General features: G+C 38.1%; 1 protein-coding gene across 1 annotated transcript in view; it reads right to left on the reverse strand.

Moving 5' to 3' along the window:
• The window catches only part of Vps15 (vacuolar protein sorting 15), a 56859-nt gene that overhangs the window by 20891 nt on the left and 16215 nt on the right, over window positions 1-19753 (reverse strand). The window contains exons 9-19 of the mRNA XM_071584847.1: window positions 17970-18110; window positions 17706-17782; window positions 17251-17510; window positions 16660-16808; window positions 13329-13481; window positions 7746-7865; window positions 7455-7646; window positions 5745-5915; window positions 5573-5670; window positions 5211-5336; window positions 957-1234 (exon numbers count right to left, since the gene is read on the reverse strand). Coding sequence (XP_071440948.1) covers window positions 957-1234; window positions 5211-5336; window positions 5573-5670; window positions 5745-5915; window positions 7455-7646; window positions 7746-7865; window positions 13329-13481; window positions 16660-16808; window positions 17251-17510; window positions 17706-17782; window positions 17970-18110 — 1765 coding nt within the window. The remainder of the gene's footprint in view (window positions 1-956; window positions 1235-5210; window positions 5337-5572; window positions 5671-5744; window positions 5916-7454; window positions 7647-7745; window positions 7866-13328; window positions 13482-16659; window positions 16809-17250; window positions 17511-17705; window positions 17783-17969; window positions 18111-19753) is intronic.

Here is a 19753-nt window from a genome sequence, read left to right on the forward strand (position 1 = left end):
ACGCCCCTGCTCACACATCGTTACTTGTGCATGAAGTTTCGGCCACATAATAATGATGCCGCAGCCACGACTTTTTCAAGTTCCCGAAACTGAAGAGACCCACGAAAGGATGACGCTACGCTATGATTGACAAGATAAAAACTGCATCAAAGGAGGAGCTGAATAAGATCCCAAAAATTATTTTTTGATGTGCTTCGAGGATTACAAAAAACGTTGGCACAAGTGCATAATATCTAGTGGGGATTACTTTGAAGGGGACAAAATTCATGAATAAATAAATAATTTTTGAAAAAACACAAAAGTCGTGATACTTTTTGAACAGACCTCGTATGGTGGCACCTTAAGGCTTACATTTGGAAGTTTTGGGTGAAACGCATTCCAAACATAGTCGTTCCTCTCCTCCACATGGGAGTTGAGAAGGGTAAAAAGCTAAAATGACTGGAAGTGAAAACCAACAAAAAAGTAATCAACGAATATGATTGGGAAGGAGAGAGAATAGTTGGGAATGATCCAAAAGAGCGAGCAAAGGTGAATGTGGAGCGTTTTAATAGTCAATAGGTTGCCAAAAACTGTGATGGAGGGAACGATGTTAGGTAAACAAGCTGGAGGAAAATGATGGGAATTTTGGATGGAACAAAGTGAGGTACCATTCATGTGGAGGGGTTTCTCATTCAAAGAGGGGTTCATTGGAGTGTGGGGCATCAGGTTATGTTTTATTAAATTGAGAATTTTATTAAACTAAGAATTGAAGGGGTGTCAAGCTTTTGTCCAACCCAAACCTGTCTTAAATGGTAGACTGTCAAATAATAAGGCATTCTAATTAATTTTTCTTTCCAAGTTAAAAAAACAAATTTTTACCCAACTCTACCCAATAAATCCATGTTTATAGCAATCCTGAACATCATGGTGATAATAATGATACCAGTATTGAGTTTTCTGAAATTCCAGCTCCTCACATTGAATGTATGAGTGCTCTTGCAGGCTGTGGTCCACTTCTGACCCCCTATTTGGAGATGATGAGCATGATGATGTAGATGATGTGATGGTAGTGGAGGCTGGGGCCACAGAGGCAGCTGGCGGAGCTAGCGGGTTGGTGGTGTTGGGTTCTCCAGCAGTCGGAGGAGGCACCAAAGGTGGAGCAGTTGAGGGGGGTGCATCCTGGCTACCTGACTGGTCAGTAGCTTCCACTGTGGACGTTTGGCTGGCTGATGGAGCAGATGTCCGAACAGGCGAGCTAGCAAAGGAATGACAGATATAAAGACATCAAGTGTCTACCAACCACATTTGAAAGTAAATAATCAGTTTGGTGAACCAAACCGACCTTCAGGATGACTACTGGGTTTGTAAATATATATACACCCACACACACGAATTCAAAAATGAAAACCCACCATATGGCAAACAAATATTCATTCTCATGGAAATAGATATAAGGAAAGTAGTGTATTCTCTTTAAAAATGGTCACACCAATGTTCACGACAAGAACCCCAGTGGTCAGCCTAACCTTGAAACAGATGAATTGTCGGTGAAAATCAAAAAAATATTTTGTGAAAATTTCTGATTTATGATTACAGATCTATCGCTTAGTTTTCTCCAAATTTCATGAAGTCTAATGCATGAAATTGTAGTGGGGAAGCTTGGCTATCACAAGTTTTGTACCAAATGGTCATCAATTTTCATGGAAGATGACAAAAATAGCATCTTCCTTCATCGCTGACTTTCCTCAAAGCCTATGACAAAGATGATAGCGCACCCTTATATCATGTCATAACAGGGGATGAGACATGGGTAAAGCATATCAATTGTGAGACAAAAGGCAGTCCATGGATTACGGACACATAAGTTCTCCCACCAATGTAAGGTGACAGATTGCTTCAGAGAAGGAATTAAAAAGCGTGTATTGTTGCGATGAATGCCTCAATTTGAATGGAGACTATGTAGGAAAATAGGTTAAGAATGTGCCTTTCAAATTCATTTAATAAAACTTTGCCTTGTCACTAGGTTTTTATTTTATTTCTAAATGTAAGTTACTATCTGGACAGTGCTTGTAATCGATAAGTAAGAAGTAAAATCTGAAGATGTATCAACACCCCAGAGTAAAAACGTTTTTTGAGAGTAGAAGAGCTGTTTCTCCAAATAACATTTTATTTCATGGTTTTTCAAGGCATTTTTTTTAGATTAGCAAAAAATTAGATTGCAATCATTATACTTTTCTTGAAGTCTTCCAGTATCTTTCTGCTGTCGTAACTATGATTATTCCATTCCATATTCCATAGACCCTGAGCGCCTTGATTATTTCTCCGTTTATTTTGTCAACTCCTAGTGCCTTGTTATTTATTTATATGTTTATTACAGGGATTTGGGAGCTTGGTGGAGTACTTCAATGTATTCTTTCCATCTATTCCTGATGTCATCATCATCTATTAGTATTTTTCCATTAGCTTGGATATTTTGCAATTTTGTTTTTCTTTCCCCAAAGTGCCTCTTCACTAGTTTATATGCATCTCACTATTTCCCTTTTTCATGTTGTCATTAATTTCCTTGCAGCAGCTTCCTATCCATTCTTCCTTTGCCTTCTTGCACTGTCATATGACCTGGTTCAGCAACTGGCCATAGAAGTCTTCTTCACTCTTATTTCTTGGATTCTTATATTTTCTTCTTTCGTCTATGAGATCTCTTATTTTAGCTGTTAACCATGGATTCTTAGATATGTTCGCCTTACTCACAAGGAGCTCATCTGCAATTTTAGTAATTATGTTCTTCATTTCTTTCCATCGACCGTTAGGGCTGGTTTTTTCATTATTACCTTCTACTTCCCTTTTCGATGGCCATGGTGAACTTTTCTCTAGCGCTCTCTTCTTCCAGTATCTTTGTGTTCCATCTGGGTTGTTGTGTCTCTTTCTTCACCTTCTTGTATTGCAGTCTGCTGTTCATGATCACCAGGCTGTGATCACTCTTTATATCTGCGTTGGGGTAACTCTTACACTTCTCAACTTGGTTCTTATATCTCTTCCTGACAAGGATTTAGTCAATTTGGATTTGTGCTTTGTCTTCAGGTATCTTTCACGCGTATCTTCTCCTCTGATGTTGATCGAAGATGGTTTTTTCCACTACCATGTTTTTCTAGTTGCCGAATTCTATCAGTCTCTCTCCCGCGGTGTTTCGTTGTCCCAATCCGAAGTATGCCACGGTACTTCCCTCTCACCCCTTGCCGACCACAGCGTTCCATCCCATTACTGTGAGATTTTCCTTTCCTTTTACTATTCCTAGAACCTCTTCCAGTTGTTCTTATACTTCTTCTATTTCCTCTTCTGAATGGCCGGATTTTGACGTATACACCTGCACTATCACGGTGTCTGTAGGCTCTCCCTCTAACCTTATCATCAGAATCCTCTCAATGTATTGCCAGCACGATTTGACTCTTCTTGCCCACTCCTTCTAGAATATGATGCCAACTCCTGCAATTCTCCATTCATCTCCTGAGTATATCATCCTGTATCCATCGCTCCAGAAGTCGTCAGCCCCAGCCCACTTAATCTCGCTCACTCCTAGAATGTTGATTCCCAATTTGTCAATCTCCATCTTGGCATTTTCCAACTTCCTGCATACTCCCAATGATCTCACGTTCCATATCCCTATCTCACATTTAACTACTTTGCCTGATGTTCCCCTTCCAGCAGTCCCCACCCAAAGATCTGATTGGGTGGGGACTGCTGATCTGACTTTACCTCCGGAATATTTTACCGGGAGGAAAGCATTCATGTCACACTTGAATGTAAGATAGTACATATGGAAATAAAAATTGAGTTGAAATGAGTGAATCTGGAAATGTTACAAATGAAATAAAAGGAAGGCCTGATGAGACCAGCCTAGGAAGAAGTATGCAGGCGAAATGCAGATAGATGTAGGATACGAAGGGAGCTATAAAGGGCGAAGAATATTAGCTATACAGATATTGAGGGATCTGGGTTCGAATCCCAGTCAAGGCGAATGATTTTTACGATCTGAAATTGTTGCATTGTATAGAGGGCTACTCAAAATCCATTTTTTAATTGAAATACTGATGAAACGAATGACCACATGCCAAAAGTAGAATACTATGAAACGTCTACAGATAAACAATTATTATTGTCATTATCATCATTAGCAGTAATCTACAAAGTTATTGTAGGTTTTTGATGAACCCTGGAACTACTGTACTCCTAATATCTAATAACACAAAATATCATCAAACCCTAACCTACCTAATACAACTATTTACAACTGCATACACTCTACCATCCTTCATTCAATCCAAGATTCCCATTCCTTTCTTCCCCCTACCTCACTTTCCCAGAATCCCTGAAGACGTTAACAGAAACATCTTGAGGAATATGACACTTAGTAAATTCACACAAATTTATTAATATGGCACCACCAGTTTCATCACATATAGTAGGTGATATCTGAAGTACCAGTGGTACCATATTAATAAATTTCTGTGAATTATCTTATTCCTAAAAATGGATGTTCAAAAGGTTAAGCCTTGTAATCTGATAATGTCTTCAGCATCTCTTTGCCTCTCAGAATCCCCCGCATCCACAAGTTCTTACTTGCACTATTGCAACAGGGAAGAATCAAAATAAGTCATTCATGTCTGTAAATATAAATGACTAAAAATAACCACTGGCATGGGTCATAGCTCATGCACAATGCCATTTGCAATCTTCAGGCATGAGATGCAACCATACATTTTATGGCTAGCAAATTTTAGCAGAACTTTCAATGATTAGAATGTTTACATGTAAAACTATATAAATCCTTTTCCTTTTACTGACCTTTCTGTCCATTATTTCTTACTCTTTCACACAATGGGCAGTAATGTCTACATCATCATTAAAAATGTATTATACAATGAATTAAACAATATACTCAACAGATTCAGGCAAGATGTAGTGGAAGTTCATCATTGTGAGAAACAAATTTGCACTTTTCCACATATTTATTGTAATGTACAATGCATTTCAGTTCATCGAACCATCAAATTTAGGTTACAACAAATCTGTGGAAAAACCCATTTTGTTTTTCATTATGAATTAAACATTTATTACAAAGCACCTTTTGTTAAGTACAAAGCAGAGCTGTATTTATCCCACTTATGCAGAGTTGTTTGTCTCCAAGCCCCCAATTTCACTTTCAAAATCAATTCCATCCATAGGATTTAACTTACACACTCCCACTCTCATTGTGTTTTCCAGTTGATTCAGGTTCTGCAGTTCCAAACATGTGTCTCCACTCTTCATTCATGGTAACAGTATGGCCATCATACCCCGAGCCTTTCTTGGAACGATTTTTCCTACAATTATTTGAAATATTTGTCAAGGTGCAACCCAGATACAAACTCAAATACAATAAGCAAAAACAACAAGATTCCAAGAGAGCATGAGATTTTAAGCAATTGAACACCTTATGTATTAATAGAGTAAGTTTTTGTAAATTTCTCAGAAGTAAACATTAATTTGTAACTATTCTAAAACATGAAAGCACAATATACAAAATGGTTTTTTTTTAAATACAACTGAAAACACAAACCTGTTCTGAATTAATGCTGTCGCATCACCTTTGGATTCCACATTGACTAGGGTTATCACATGGCTTTGAATAGGTTGCTTGAGGTTTGCCAACTCAATCTGAAAGATTAGAACGATGAAAATTAGCAATAAATTTCAAGTGTGGGGGATTTTCACGATGAATGTAGAATTACCTTTCCGTTAGCATAGTTCTGATTCCTACTTGGATCAAGATCTTTTGCTGCACCCCCAGAGCCTGTGGAAGCCTTATGGTGTCTATTTATTTTTTTCAAGTGTTCTCCCATTGCAATAAGCTGTGACTCAACTTCTTCTGTCATTCCTTCTGATGAAAGGCGTCGGAATAGCTGAAAACAACACAGGGCTTACAGTTAATAGCCAAATGCAGACAAGTTTAACTTCCAATGGATACCTGACTACATGCATCATTGAATCTATCTTATAAGTTTTCCTACATATCCACTATATTAATTTAATATTGCATCCAAAACCATCCATGTTTCCTTCAAAATTTAGCGATAGGATGCCTCCGTAGTGCATTTTAATACTATCATCAGAAGTAGGGAAATGTTAAAAAATAAAAATTACTTCATTAAATATAGCTTTAATATGAAATTTTACATTCAAAATAAAGGCACAGCTATTGTTCCACTGACAGGGAAATCCATTATTAATGCCTTAATAGTGAAATGTCTGCAAAGAAAACATGGGAAAGCCTCATGATATCTGATGGTTAGGCAAGGTAGCATCATGACTTGGATAAAAAGAAATAAGCTTTTATAGCAAAAGGCAATATCTCTGAGTATTTCAGCTTGACCTTTTCATTTCAAGGAAAAATATGGAGCATTAATTGCGCTGCAATTTAAGGGAAAAATCATAACCCACTGAAGGTGTATGAATTAATTAAATAAAGTCCCTGGGATGTTCTTCCTAGTATTTCATGTTTTCTGCTTTTGATGAATCACATCAGTGATATCCATCATCATTACATCAGAGTTATGCAATATATTACACAAAGAGGAAATCAACATAGTTGTCCAAAACACTTCTGGGACAGAACATAAAGACTCCAGTGAAGATAGTATCTGATCAAAATATAATGCATTGATAAAACCTTCAGAGACTGCCCAGAGGAAATCTACTCTGGATTATGACGATTTAACTTCTTGTCTTCAATTACATTAACATTTAATCATTTCTTGGTGGTCAAACACATTTTTGCTATAAGATGCACAAAAACTTTGTCAATGAGGGCTTATCTCTCAAAAGAAAAAATTTTCACACCCTTAATTAAGCTAACTCTTCCAAAGAAAATTCTTCCATCAAATATGTAATTGTATTACCTTTCCAAAGGATAGTCTCAAGAGCATTCACTCTCAAAAGCCATTGTGATCCCTCCGCCAACCATTTTTGTTCAGGATCAGCTTTATGCAGTACTCATATTTACCATAATCTATCAGAACTTCCCTCAGTAATTTTTTTTAGTTTTATCATCATAACTATCATCATTGCCATCATTGACAAAAGCATTACACTGTTGAAATGCTTCCTTTCATTTCATTTACAACACCTGCTCTTTTTGATGCACACTATTGTGCCTTTTCCACAGAATGCCCTCCTAAAGTTTATGGATTCTTCAGTCGGTTTTGGCACACATGCTCCCTGCACACCAAAACCAAAGCTTAGCCACCAGGCCCTCTTTTACTAGGGACTCTTAACAAGATTAGTATCCATTTTGAAGGGAATATCTTCAGATAGCATACTGACCCCATAGAATGTATATGCTGTGTGCCAGCATCAGGATGCAAACACTAATCAGTTCTCTGAAATAAAATTTATCAATACTGACAGATTGAATTTTTCTGCTTCTTAGTTCATGCTCTTACATTTCGAAGAGAAGTATGGGTGGAGGGGTCAGAGTTGTTTCCCATTGGAATTGGAGGCAGGTATGTCATGGTGCAGCGTGCTGTGTGCCTATCAGCCAAGGCTTGGAGGAGTGGGCCAATGTCAGGGCATCGGACAACACTGTCATATACCACCCTTGGCACTGGAGGTTTCAACGCATTGAGCAGTAAAACCTGCAAAATAAATAAAAAATATGCATATTAATATGGAAGCGAATTGCATTCAGTAATAAATGAATGAGCACCAGGGTGACTGTAGGTTATTTGACTAACCTCTTTATCTATCTGAATCACTGGATGTTTGAGATATGGCTGAATAACAGCCATGACTTTGCACTGGACATCCACCAAGTTTAAAGTTCTTGCAATGGCACTGATGAAACCAACAATGGCCTGGAAAATAATTTAAGTTTGATAATCATATTCACATCCCTCCCAAGGTAATTTATTGCACCTAAAGAACGTCTTTGTCAATCCCTAACATTCCTGACATACGATGATAGTAACATGTTTTTTAATGCTAATTCCTAATTCTCTGTGTCCATAGTAATTTTTTTAATAATTTGTACCGCTTTTGGCTTAATCAAGTATTCCCATTTTAGCTTAACCAAGTATTTTCCTCTAACATTACCAGCTCCAGGTTTGTGAGTATCTAATACCCATGGCACCACAAAACATCCCTCACATCTCCTGTTGTTGTGATGGTATGGGCAGCTTGGTGGCAGGCTGAAATAGATACAAGAGGGAACCTCCTACCAATCGCTTCCTTTCAAGGAGCTTGTCCCTTCTGAAAACTGGACGTTTCATTTGAAAGCTGCCATGGCCCTTCTTCTTCCCACATTTCACTTTTTACTCCGAAAAAGGCCTAAACCCACCAAGTTTCCCTCCCTTCCAGCATTCAACACCAACTATGCTTCACCAGATTCATTTACCACAGTACACCATCGATTTTAGGAAAAGTCAGGAATCATAATACATGCATTTTAGCAGATTTTAACTGTAAAAATGTAAGTTGCTCAATATAGACCAAATATTTGACCAGAGGTCCTAAGTTCCTTGAGGGAAGAATTATTTTGTCACACTCAGCTTCCTGCCATGTGGTACTTAACCTTTCTATTTTCATATCTCAGGCGGATGTTCATTTTCTACTATTACTTATGTGGTATTAACCATGACAATCAAATTTCACCGTCGTTTTAAACATCACTTTATCTTGAAAAATCATGTTGCTTATGATAGTAATTCACCCCTTCATTCTTGAGGCCTTTTCACAAGGGAGGTGAAGTGAAGCATGCTGAGAATACTGGCAGCAGTAGAATACACACAGGCACATAAAATATTTATTTTATGGATGAAATTAAATATCTACAGTTGACTTTTACTTAAATGCCCAGGGAAAGCAGGGAAAAAGATTTCATCAATAGAGTTTTATTTCCACCTCACCATTTGAATGGTATAATCTACCTAACATTGTCAAGGAGAATAATTAAACTGTTCATCTATAATACCGACATCTAATTCAATTAAAAGCAATTACAAATTTCTGAGAAATAATGAGCAAAAAAATCTTCATAAGTTCAATACTTGAGCAGTTTTGAGTAGGTGGGTGACAATGCACCATGCAAATCTCATTCCTGAATAATTAGGTAAAATACCCCAATGATTTATTATTTGCAGAATCAGCTAGACCACAGAAAAATCAGTTGAATAATTGTTAACATATTGTTATGTCCCGGGTTAATTTCCCCGACGTGGCTCATTCCTCTTTCGCGAGGAGGTCTATTCGTGTGCTGCGCAATTCGCATATTGGAATTTTTCCACTGCTTACCTGTCACTCGGGTGCTTGCGTCGCCTCGAGGGAGGAGGGGGCAAGCATGCGAACGCAGCTCGCGAATATGACTAAATATGGGAATAAAGCGCAGTAAAATGCTGAATCCGGGGCGCGACCGGATGCCGCGATCAAATAAAAACCCCGCGGAACCTTCATTCCGGGTCTTTCGTCGAGGGGCCGTGTACACGTCGGGAGGGGGAGCCGAGAGCCGTGGAAGCGGAGACTCGCCGATTGACCCGGGATTCGCCGCAGGACGAGATACTCACGCCGGAGTCGCTCTTGTTTAAATACAAACTCCTAGCGAAAGACCCCGTCTCTTTTATTTCACCGTACCAACTCGCCAATTGGACCACCTTCGTCGTCCGGAAATTCCTCAGCGTTAGTCAAGATCCTTTTCTGAGACGTCCCTTGTCGCGCTGCCCTCGAGGGGACACGACAATATCATATTACACTCTTTTCAGTCAGTTTAAATTTCATATTAATATTAAGACTGATATCCTAAACTAAAAATTGCACATTTTGAAATGGCAGAAATAACAAGGGCAGAGAATGAATGAAGAGTTAATAGTGTGAAATTTCACTGGTTCAGCTGGTAAATCAGACTTTCAATTATTGTTCAACCTGCCAGTGCAATTTTAGGACCTGGATTATTTTTTTGGTCCTAAATAAATTGCACAAAAACAATCTTTGTGAAAAGTTTCATCTGGAATAGTCTCCAAGACTTCAGTAGGTTCCTATCTGAGTTTAAGTTGTCATTGCATGATGTTTTCCATTCCTTGAATGGCAGTTTTTTATAGAAATGCACATGACTTCAGCTTAGCAACATTGTGCGGGCAACTGAAAATGTGTTTTATGTGTATATGTATATATGTGCGTACCCATGTATATTTATGAGTTTGTGTATATGGGTGTACCCATGTGTATTTTAGCAAATTATATGCCTTCCGGTTGACTGCAACCTTGACGTGGTGCGAGGGTTTATGCATTCTGATGAGCCCTAGAGCTGTGCTGGTAAGAGCAATGATAATTGCTCCTGGTAGGGTCACCCATGCCAGATAGGTCAAAGGATAGGAGCCAGACAAAAGGTACTCCACGCAGCGTCTGCTCCTCATTGAGGCAGCTGCAAAGGCATCTGACCCCAGAGGTGGCCATTGAGTGGTGGTGCCACTTAATAAACACTCTTGAAGAAGGAAAAGGGAAACCACCTCAATTATTATTACCATGATTTAAATGATGGACAATATAGTGAAAATGAGTCTTGGAAATTACCAGACTTGGCCCAATTGGCCATGTGCCATGCCCAGCAGCAGGAGAGACAAAGTTTCCGCAGCCGTCACCTCACAAAATCCTTGCAAAGCAAAAGAAATGACAACAGCAGCAGAGAAGAAGCAGAAAATGAGCGAATTAGTTAGAACAGGAACTTGGAATGTTTGGACAATGTTGGGAACAATAAAATTAGAGAATATAAAGCGAGAATTGGAAAGAGGAAATATACATCTATTACATCTGTGTAAGATGAGATGGAAGGAAAGTGGGGATAAGTAAAGTGATAGTTACAGAGTAATGTGCAGTGGAGATGAGAGACAGCATATCATTGGGTTACAATAATATTGGATAAAAAGATAGAAAGAAGTGTAATTCACATAGAGCAAGCAAGGAATAGAATATTAATAGTAGAAGTATAAGCAGAACTGACATACATGGGAAGGCCCAGAGGTACCCAGCCTGACCTAGAGATGGCGTTAGTTGTTTGAAAAATATCACTGTATTAGGAAGTATGCAATATATAAAGCATATGTTCCAAGTTTGAAAATGCCACATTGTTTACCATTTGTTTGGCAGCCATCAATAGTAAACGTTTACAAGAATATGTGAAAATGGAGAAAATTGGTCATCATTATGTGACACGATACTGTAGTGGGGGTTTCTCGGAAACCCACTACCGGGATCTGCATGGACACAGTCATCCTTGAGGATGACTGCATCCCCGCAGATAAGACGAGGCCCACTGCCAAATCCTCCCCTTTGGTCACTAGTCATCCCTTAGAAGGAGCAATGACCGCGCTGTCGCCTGCGCGCATCAGCAGCGACCTTCAACCCTCCACGACCCCATATAAGGCGAGGTGATCGCGGAACAGGGGCATTCCCCCCCGACCGCCTCTGAGCTGCGGGTCGTCATCCGACCTCCTCCGAGCATCCTCCTGTCCTTCCCAGCTATCAGCACGGGTTGTCATCCGACCTCCTCCTGTCCTTCCCAGCTCTCTGCGCGGGTCGTCTTCCGACCTCCTACGAGCATTTCCTCTGAGCAGCGGGTCGCATTCCCGACCATCCTCAGGCTCCCTCGCCTGCCCCTGGAGCCTGCCGTCGGCCCGAGCACCCTCGAGTATCTGCCGCCGCACGCAGACTCCTACGACACATTGCCATTCCCGTTGGGTGGGGTTTCGAACCGAGGATCAAAGGCTGTCCCGACCACCTTGGAGGTGCCGTAAGTGACTGTTCGCCCCATTACTCCCCGGTGCCTGACCTCCCTTGCGTAAGTTAAGAAGGGCTCAATAAAGATGTATACCAAACCATCTCTCTATTATTTAACTCGGTCCTCGATACGCTCCCACCAATGATGCCGCGTCTAGCAACCACGCGACAATACTTTTATTTGAAAGGCCTCAGCCTAACCAGTATAAAAGCTGAACTGGATTCTACTCTGGATGAGTCTGCTCCTTTGTTTCCAGAGTAAAATATTGGGTAGCAGAGTTTAAACGAGGCTGTAAGAGCTGTTAAGACGAGCATTGCATTGGTCAACCAAATGAGATTACGACTCCAGAAACGTTGAAGAAAATCCACTAAGTGATACTGGATGATCATCAACTGAAAGTGCATGAGCTAGCAGATATAGAAGGCATTTTAAAAAGTGCGGTGTATCGCGTATTAACTGAAAATTTGGACATGAGAAAGCTGTATGCAAGATGGGTGCCACGTTTGCTCAGACTCGAGCAAAACCAGTATCGTGAAGATGTTTCAATTGAGTGCTTAGCAAAGTTTCATAGCAACAAAGCAGAATTTTTGTCCCGTTTCATAGCCATGGATGAATCATGGGTCCACTTCTTCATACCTATTTAGACTTAAATGTAAATACAAATAAAAATTTTTATACTTTTCAAACAATAAGAATGAGATAGAAAATTTGCTGGTAAAAAAAATGACCAATCAACTGAGCAAACCACAGAATTTAAATTTTTAGGTACTTCTTTGAATGCAAATATTTCTTAGAATACATAAGTAAAAGCCCTACAGTGTAAGCTCAGTTCCAATTCCTACTTCTTAGGACATCTGCACAAAACTGCAAGCAAAACAGCACTAGTTAAATTATGCTATGGGGAAATGTATTAAAATATAACCTAAAGTATAATATTTTGAGGCTCAGCTGATATTTCTCCTACCACCTTTAAAATACATAAGAAAGCCATCAGAATAACCCCTGGGAAACATCATACGGCTCAATTGAGGCCTATATTCCAGGAATTGAATTTACTACCACTCCTGTGAATTAATTCTGTGCATAAAAAATAATATCAGCAACTATTCCCTAAACTCTCACTATCATCATCATTACATCAGAGGAAGGCATAACACCCATTATGGCAACATTAGAACTTAAGCATTAAAATTCGGACCCAAGAAATTGAGCATCATATTATACCTGTATAACAAATTACAAAGAGTATTAAAATGTAAATTAAAAAGATACCTGCAATGTAACATGTTCTACCCTGTTGATGAATATCTTAACAATATTCCTGATCATTAAGACCATACCTTTAGTTTATAGTAATGTTTTAGGTTTGGTTTATATTAATGCTTAGTGATTTAATGGATATGTGCACATACTCCATTTTGACATGCCTCATTATCAAGTACATGCACCACCTACCTGGTATTTTATAATATGATCTTTTGGCAAATAAAATGTATTATTATTAGCTTATGACGTTTCCATTTATGAGGACTAACTGGAGCGAGTGACTTACATGTCTGATCCATAAATTAGGATGCACCAGGAAACAGGTGGTTTCCTTCAGAAGTTCATAGAGAGCTGGTTTCTGGAGAAGGCTCAATTCAGCAAGTGCTGTCATCGCATTAATTGCTTTTGTTACCACAAATTCTTCTAAATCTGTCAGTCCCTAGAATATGAAAGAAAATAAGTTTTCTATTAAATCTCATTAACATACTACCTTGATCAAAAATTTCCCGGAATTTATTCAGAAAATTAAAAATACAAGTTTATTCATCTAAATCTATATTGTCCCCTTCAAAGTAATCCCCATCGACTGCAACACACTTATGCCAGCGCTTGATCCAATCCTCGAAACATTTTTTATATTCGGTTTTCGGTATGTCCATCAGTGCTTCCTGCGATTTTTCCATTACTTCCTCTCGGCTGCTAAAACGCGTTCCCCGTAATGGTTTTTTAACTCGATTGAACAGAAAGAAGTCACAGGGAGCCAAATCAGGTGAATTCGGTGGCTGTTGGATGGTATTTGTTGCATTTTTCGTCAAAAAATTACGAATAATGATAGCACTGTGCGACGGTGCGTTATCATGGTGCAAAATCCACGAGTTTTCTGCCCACATTTCTGGTCTCTTTCGGCGAATTGCTTCACGCAAACGTCTCATAACGCCCAAATAATACTCTTTGTTTACTGTCTGGCCTTCTGGCAAAAATTCATGATGCACTACACCGTTGTAATCCATGAAAACCGTCAGCATTGCCTTCTTTTTTGACTGAAAACGACGTGGTTTTTTGGTCTCGGCTCATTTGGTGAACGCCATTCACTTGCCTGATGTCTGGATTGCGTGTCGTACTCATAAACCCACGTCTCGTCTCCAGTAATGATCCTTTTGATGAATGTGGGATCGGATTCAGCCTCGCAAATCATGTCTTTTGCGACGTCAACACGGTCTCTTTTTTGCATGAAATTGAGGTCTTTTGGCACCAACTTTGCTGCTACACGACGGAAACCCAAATCATTAACCACAATGTCTTGGGCGGATCCATAGGCAATGTTCAAGTCCTCCGCTATTTCTCTGATGGTTAATTTGCGGTTATTGACCAACATTTCTTTTACTTTATCAATTTTTTCACCGACTTTCGATGTCGATGGTCTGCCACTGCGTTCATCATCTTCGATTGACTCACGACCACTTCTGAACCGCTCGTGCCACTGGTAAACGACCGTTTTTTTTAGAGAATCGTTGCCGAAACACTTTTCCAACATTTCCAACGTCCGTGCGCCACTAAATCCGTTTTTTACGCAAAATTTAATACAAGTTCGTTGTTGCAAATTTAAATCCATTTCTGAAATTGTAAAAAATCGCCAACACACACAGAGATAGATGTACTCTTGGCTACGTAACTTTTGCAAATGTCAAGTTATGACACTAAGATTTAAAGGGAATATCAACAACAGATGTACCAATTTAACAAAAAAAACAGAACTCAAATCGGAACGATGGGAGCGCCACACGGTGGTTATTCCGGGAACTTTTTGATCAAGGTAGTATTATTTCCGACTTACATTAAATTACATATCTTACTCCTTTGAGTACATACATATTTGACTCTTTTAAACACAACCAAGTCATTTTCAGGTTTCATGTACTGCAATCACAGAGGCTCACAATTATATAATAGCTGACACATGCTCATGGAAGAACTAGGTGTTTGATGGGAAATTGGAAGGGAATGGATGGCATTTGTAGCCATTATAGCCGAATGAGAACCTCTCTATAAGAAGTATTTGATGATATATAGCTATGCCCACTAACACCTGCTTCATGGGTATCTCTGGGCCATGATATTTCTTCAACTTCTGTTTGGTTTGTTCAAGTGGCAAGGCACCCAAACAAAAGCCAATATGACCTTGGAGCTCCTTGGTCAGACCTGGGTGCAAAGGTGAACTTCAATTGGCCACTGAACAAATGAATATAGAAAAATAATATAAATGTTCAAATGCATTTCTTCACTTCCTACTCTCATTTCTCCAGACTATTTTCAAGTCTCTATTTAATACAAAGAGTAGGAAAGCAGTGAAATTAGGGCCACATTGTATCCCCTCCAAGCACTCCTGTTCCACTTCATATCCCACAACCTTGCTAGCTGGCGAGAATAGCAAACACATGCAAGATGTGAAACTCAAGATATTATATTGATACAAATTATAAAACAATTGATATTATAAAAAGTAGACATACCCATGAAAACATTTAGGTCGGTATTCATAGACACATCATTCACAGAAGTTCAGAGGAAAAACTCATTACTGTATAAATCAAAATAAAGCCACAATTCATGGCATTTGGGTGGTAACTGAGTATGTACTTACCAAAGTCATATTCTACATCTCTATTCAGCCATAATATAAATCTACCAAAGTGCTGCAAAATTCAACAATTTGGGAAAATTCCAAAGAAACTGCGGGAGATACCGCAACAGTAACTTTTTAACGGAGTCATCCGCTAATGTGCATTTCAATGCAACAATTTCAGAGTGTAAAAATCATTCGCCTTGACTGGGATTCGAACCCAGATCCCTCAATATCCGGTCGAGTGCTTTAGCCACTTAAGCTACCGAGGCATCCTCTTAAACTCTGAAAATTTGGGGCTTTTAAAGGAACTAGATGTTGTGACGTGTGTTTAAAGTTGGCTTTAACCTCGTGGACTGTGGCGCCTTGCGCACGAATACGAATGCCTGTGACATTGTATGTACGGCATTTCGTCACAACATCTAGTTCCTTTAAAAGCCCCAAATTTTCAGAGTTTAAGAGGACGCCTCGGTAGCTTAAGTGGCTAAAGCACTCAACTGGATATTGAGGGATCTGGGTTCGAATCCCAGTCAAGGCGAATGATTTTTACACTCTGAAATTGTTGCATTGAATTTGGGAAAACTTTATGTGATAATGGAAGTGTGATTCATAATATTACATACATACAACTCACACTGCTAGATTTACTAAATTAAATTAAAATATTAATTCATAAGTTAAAGCCATGATAAAATCATGCAATAATTGGAGAATTTTTGCTCTATTGACACCGATGAGGGGAAAAGCTGGAAAAGAAGGGGAACATTAGAATTCCTCCAGTTCAAAAGAACTAAAATTCTTTGCAATAAAAATAGATTCTAATGAAGATCCAACATTATTCTCTCACTAAATACCCCATTAAATAATTTTCTCTTCGGAAAATAAGACAAAAGTAAGATGAATTCATCACTTAACCTAATCCATTTATTTTCTAACTTTATTACCCAACTTGTGACATCATTTTTTTCCAGGACAAATTCTAGTTATCTTGACTTACTTGTTGCAGTAATGGACATAAAATTGGCGAGCTGTGACATCCTACATAAGCTGCTACCCCAACTATACAATCAAAAAATGAGCCCCTCAGATGCCGATCTTCTTTGTCATTCAGGAACGTGATCATGTGTGACAGCAAAACATCATTTGCTAATGTGGTGACATGAGATCAAAGAAATAAATCAGAACATTAAAACATTCACATAATAAATCATCAATTTCATTTAGTAATACCAAATCTAAGAATAAGATAAGAGAATTCATGTTAAAAGCCCTAATTTTGAACTGACCCAGAAAACTCACTCAAAGAAATGTGAGGTTTATGTTGGCAAAAACTTTGACACCTAGGTATTTGCTTCAAACAATGGATTAATTATAATTATTGTTAGAAAATACAATATTGAAACATTTACAGACATAGAACTTATGCATTATTATTTTATTGCAGAGCTCCAGTCCTTGAAAAGTTAGGCCGCTAAAGATTGAAGTATCTCGGAATCATTTATAGATAAAAATATAAATCAATACTCAAAACTTCCTGGTGTTTGGAATGACTAGGCAAAAACCTTAGGCAAATGCATAGCGTACCTACCTTTCTGTTTTCCAAAAAATACACAGAGTTGAGTTATTCCATTTTCTACAAGGGTCCTCTTCACAACATTTTCAGGATCTGTCAGGAGAGTTGCTACTGTGTCCTGAATCATTTGGTGAAGTGTTTGCAACTCTGAATCATATCCGCTTGTGCAAACACCGGCATTACTGGCCCGATTTGAATATGTATCTGATCCCCGGTGGCCCCCACCCAAGGGATTTCCAGACTCTGACACAGATAGCTGGCTTTGCTCCAAAAACCTCAAAGGTGGAGAGAAGAAAGAATCAAGGGAATGAGATTTGGAATTTACATGATTAAGATTTGGAATATTTATGAATGGGAATCTGCAATTCCTAATCTGTAAAAAGTTTCTGTATATAATTAAATATAATTAATCTGTATATAATTTTACGGTCAAAGGGCTTCACTAACTAAGAACATAAAGTTCAACTAACCTGAGAGCAGTTATAGCCAGTTGAGCAATATTTTCCGCATATGCAGCTCTCACCATGACAGCCTCATCATGAATAACCTATTAAATTTTAATGATATTATTTCTTGGCTTTCAGCAGCAATAAATACTATTTTGACTCCAATGGCTAATTAATAAGTAAATCAAGCACATAAACAATCACTACGTTAATACTCATGCACCTAATGCAAAAATACAAAATTCTAATGAAATAACTTCAAATTAATTCATGAAATGTTTAAATTACCATTGCAAGGTTAGGGAGGACATATTCTGGAAATATGTTGGCATCACTGCAAGGCACTAATTTCACAAGTGAAAGGCATTTGGTTAGTGTGTGGATTGCCATTACTCTTACTCTTGGAAATGGATCATGAAGAAGATGAAACTGGAATAAAAAATCCAAATGATCAAATGATGTAACAAAAGCAGTCATGCTAGATCTTATTTAATCCGTAACAACTTATCACAGCGCTTCACATCAGGCAGGGGGAAAATAATACAAATTAATAGGTACTTTTATTACATTTATCACTAAGCATTTGCTTGTTAGCACTCCGGCTGAAAAGATTTTTTTCAATTTAGACAATGCCTTTCAGTTCTCACAAAGCTCTTGAAAATATGGCTTGGCATCTACCAAAAATGCAATGTGTTTTACTGTGCCTAATAATACTCTTCAAATGGTAACATTGGTCCAAATAGTGGCAGTGGTATTTGAAGAAATAGGAGTGATAAACATACATAGGATACCTACACTGCATAAGTCTCCTCCTTACATTCAGTCTTCTATTTTTATGGAAAATAATATAAAATACCCAGCATTTTGTGATCACCCTAAACTTAGAAAATCTAATTTTAAAATTCCAAATAATTTATAGAATGACTATGGTACGTTTGATGCATTGCTTAAGAGCGATTCTGAAATTAATAAAAACAATAAAGTGTCCTCAGTTTGGCAAATCAAAATATGGCCACCCTAGCGGAGTAAATTATAGTTTTTATGGTGCCTATTTCCTTGAAACTCCAGGAATTTAAAATGTGCACCACTGCTTGCAGTCATGTTCAAATCAGTCACTTATTAGTACTGCTTTAAGCTCAGACTTCAGCAAATTTCGATTCTTTTCCTCATCCCTGTTTCCACACCTCACTCCTCATACTGATCAACTAAAATTTTATTTATCATCCTTGGCTAAAATTGCTATAAAAAGTGTTCTAACATAAAAAAGGAGGATAAAATAAAAATTCTTCCAATTGGCTGAAAAAAGTTAATAGGCCCCCTTATGCAAACGGCAGACCTTAAGCATTGACCTACAATCAAGTTTGATTAACATATATTTTTTCATAGATGAGCTTTAAAAAACAACCTGGGATCAAAAAATTAAAAGAATGGAATTCAGGATCTGAGACAAAGAATACAGCTGCAAATCCAAAAATAAAGCTACACTTATAAATAAATGAAAGGACTAACTTTGTAGTTCCACACGAAAACGATTTATTCACACGACCCAGGTTTCGAAGTAAAACTTTAGTAGTAAACTTTAAAAAGTTTTACTTCGAAACCTGGGTCGTGTGAATAAATCGTTTTCGTGTGGAACTACAAAGTTAGTCCTTTCATTTATTTATAATGAATCGGTTCCATAAAGTTACGCCAGAAACCATTAATTATATAAAGCTACACTTAACAAGAAAACCTACAAGAACAAAAAATTATTTACAGGCCGGAATTTAGGGTGATTTAAGACTTCTAAATTGATATTCTTGACTACTAAAACTATATGCTGAGAAAAATTACAAAACAAGAAGCACTGACGATGAATCTATCTTACCAACTAATCATTGCAGCCTAGAGATACCAAAATGAAAATGCAGTATCTCTGAAAATATTTTACAGACATATAATTAATTATATTTATATTAAGAGTCTGCATAATCTTTTTGAGGATATCTCCTAAATTTGACACCTAGGAGAATTTTTTTACAAATTCAAATAGTTCTCAAGAAAACACTGACTAGCAATGCGAAATTTCATCA

This window comes from Hetaerina americana, unplaced genomic scaffold (genome assembly GCF_022747635.1).
Source record: "Hetaerina americana unplaced genomic scaffold, ioHetAmer1.1.p SCAF_2, whole genome shotgun sequence".
Taxonomy (NCBI): domain Eukaryota; kingdom Metazoa; phylum Arthropoda; class Insecta; order Odonata; family Calopterygidae; genus Hetaerina; species Hetaerina americana.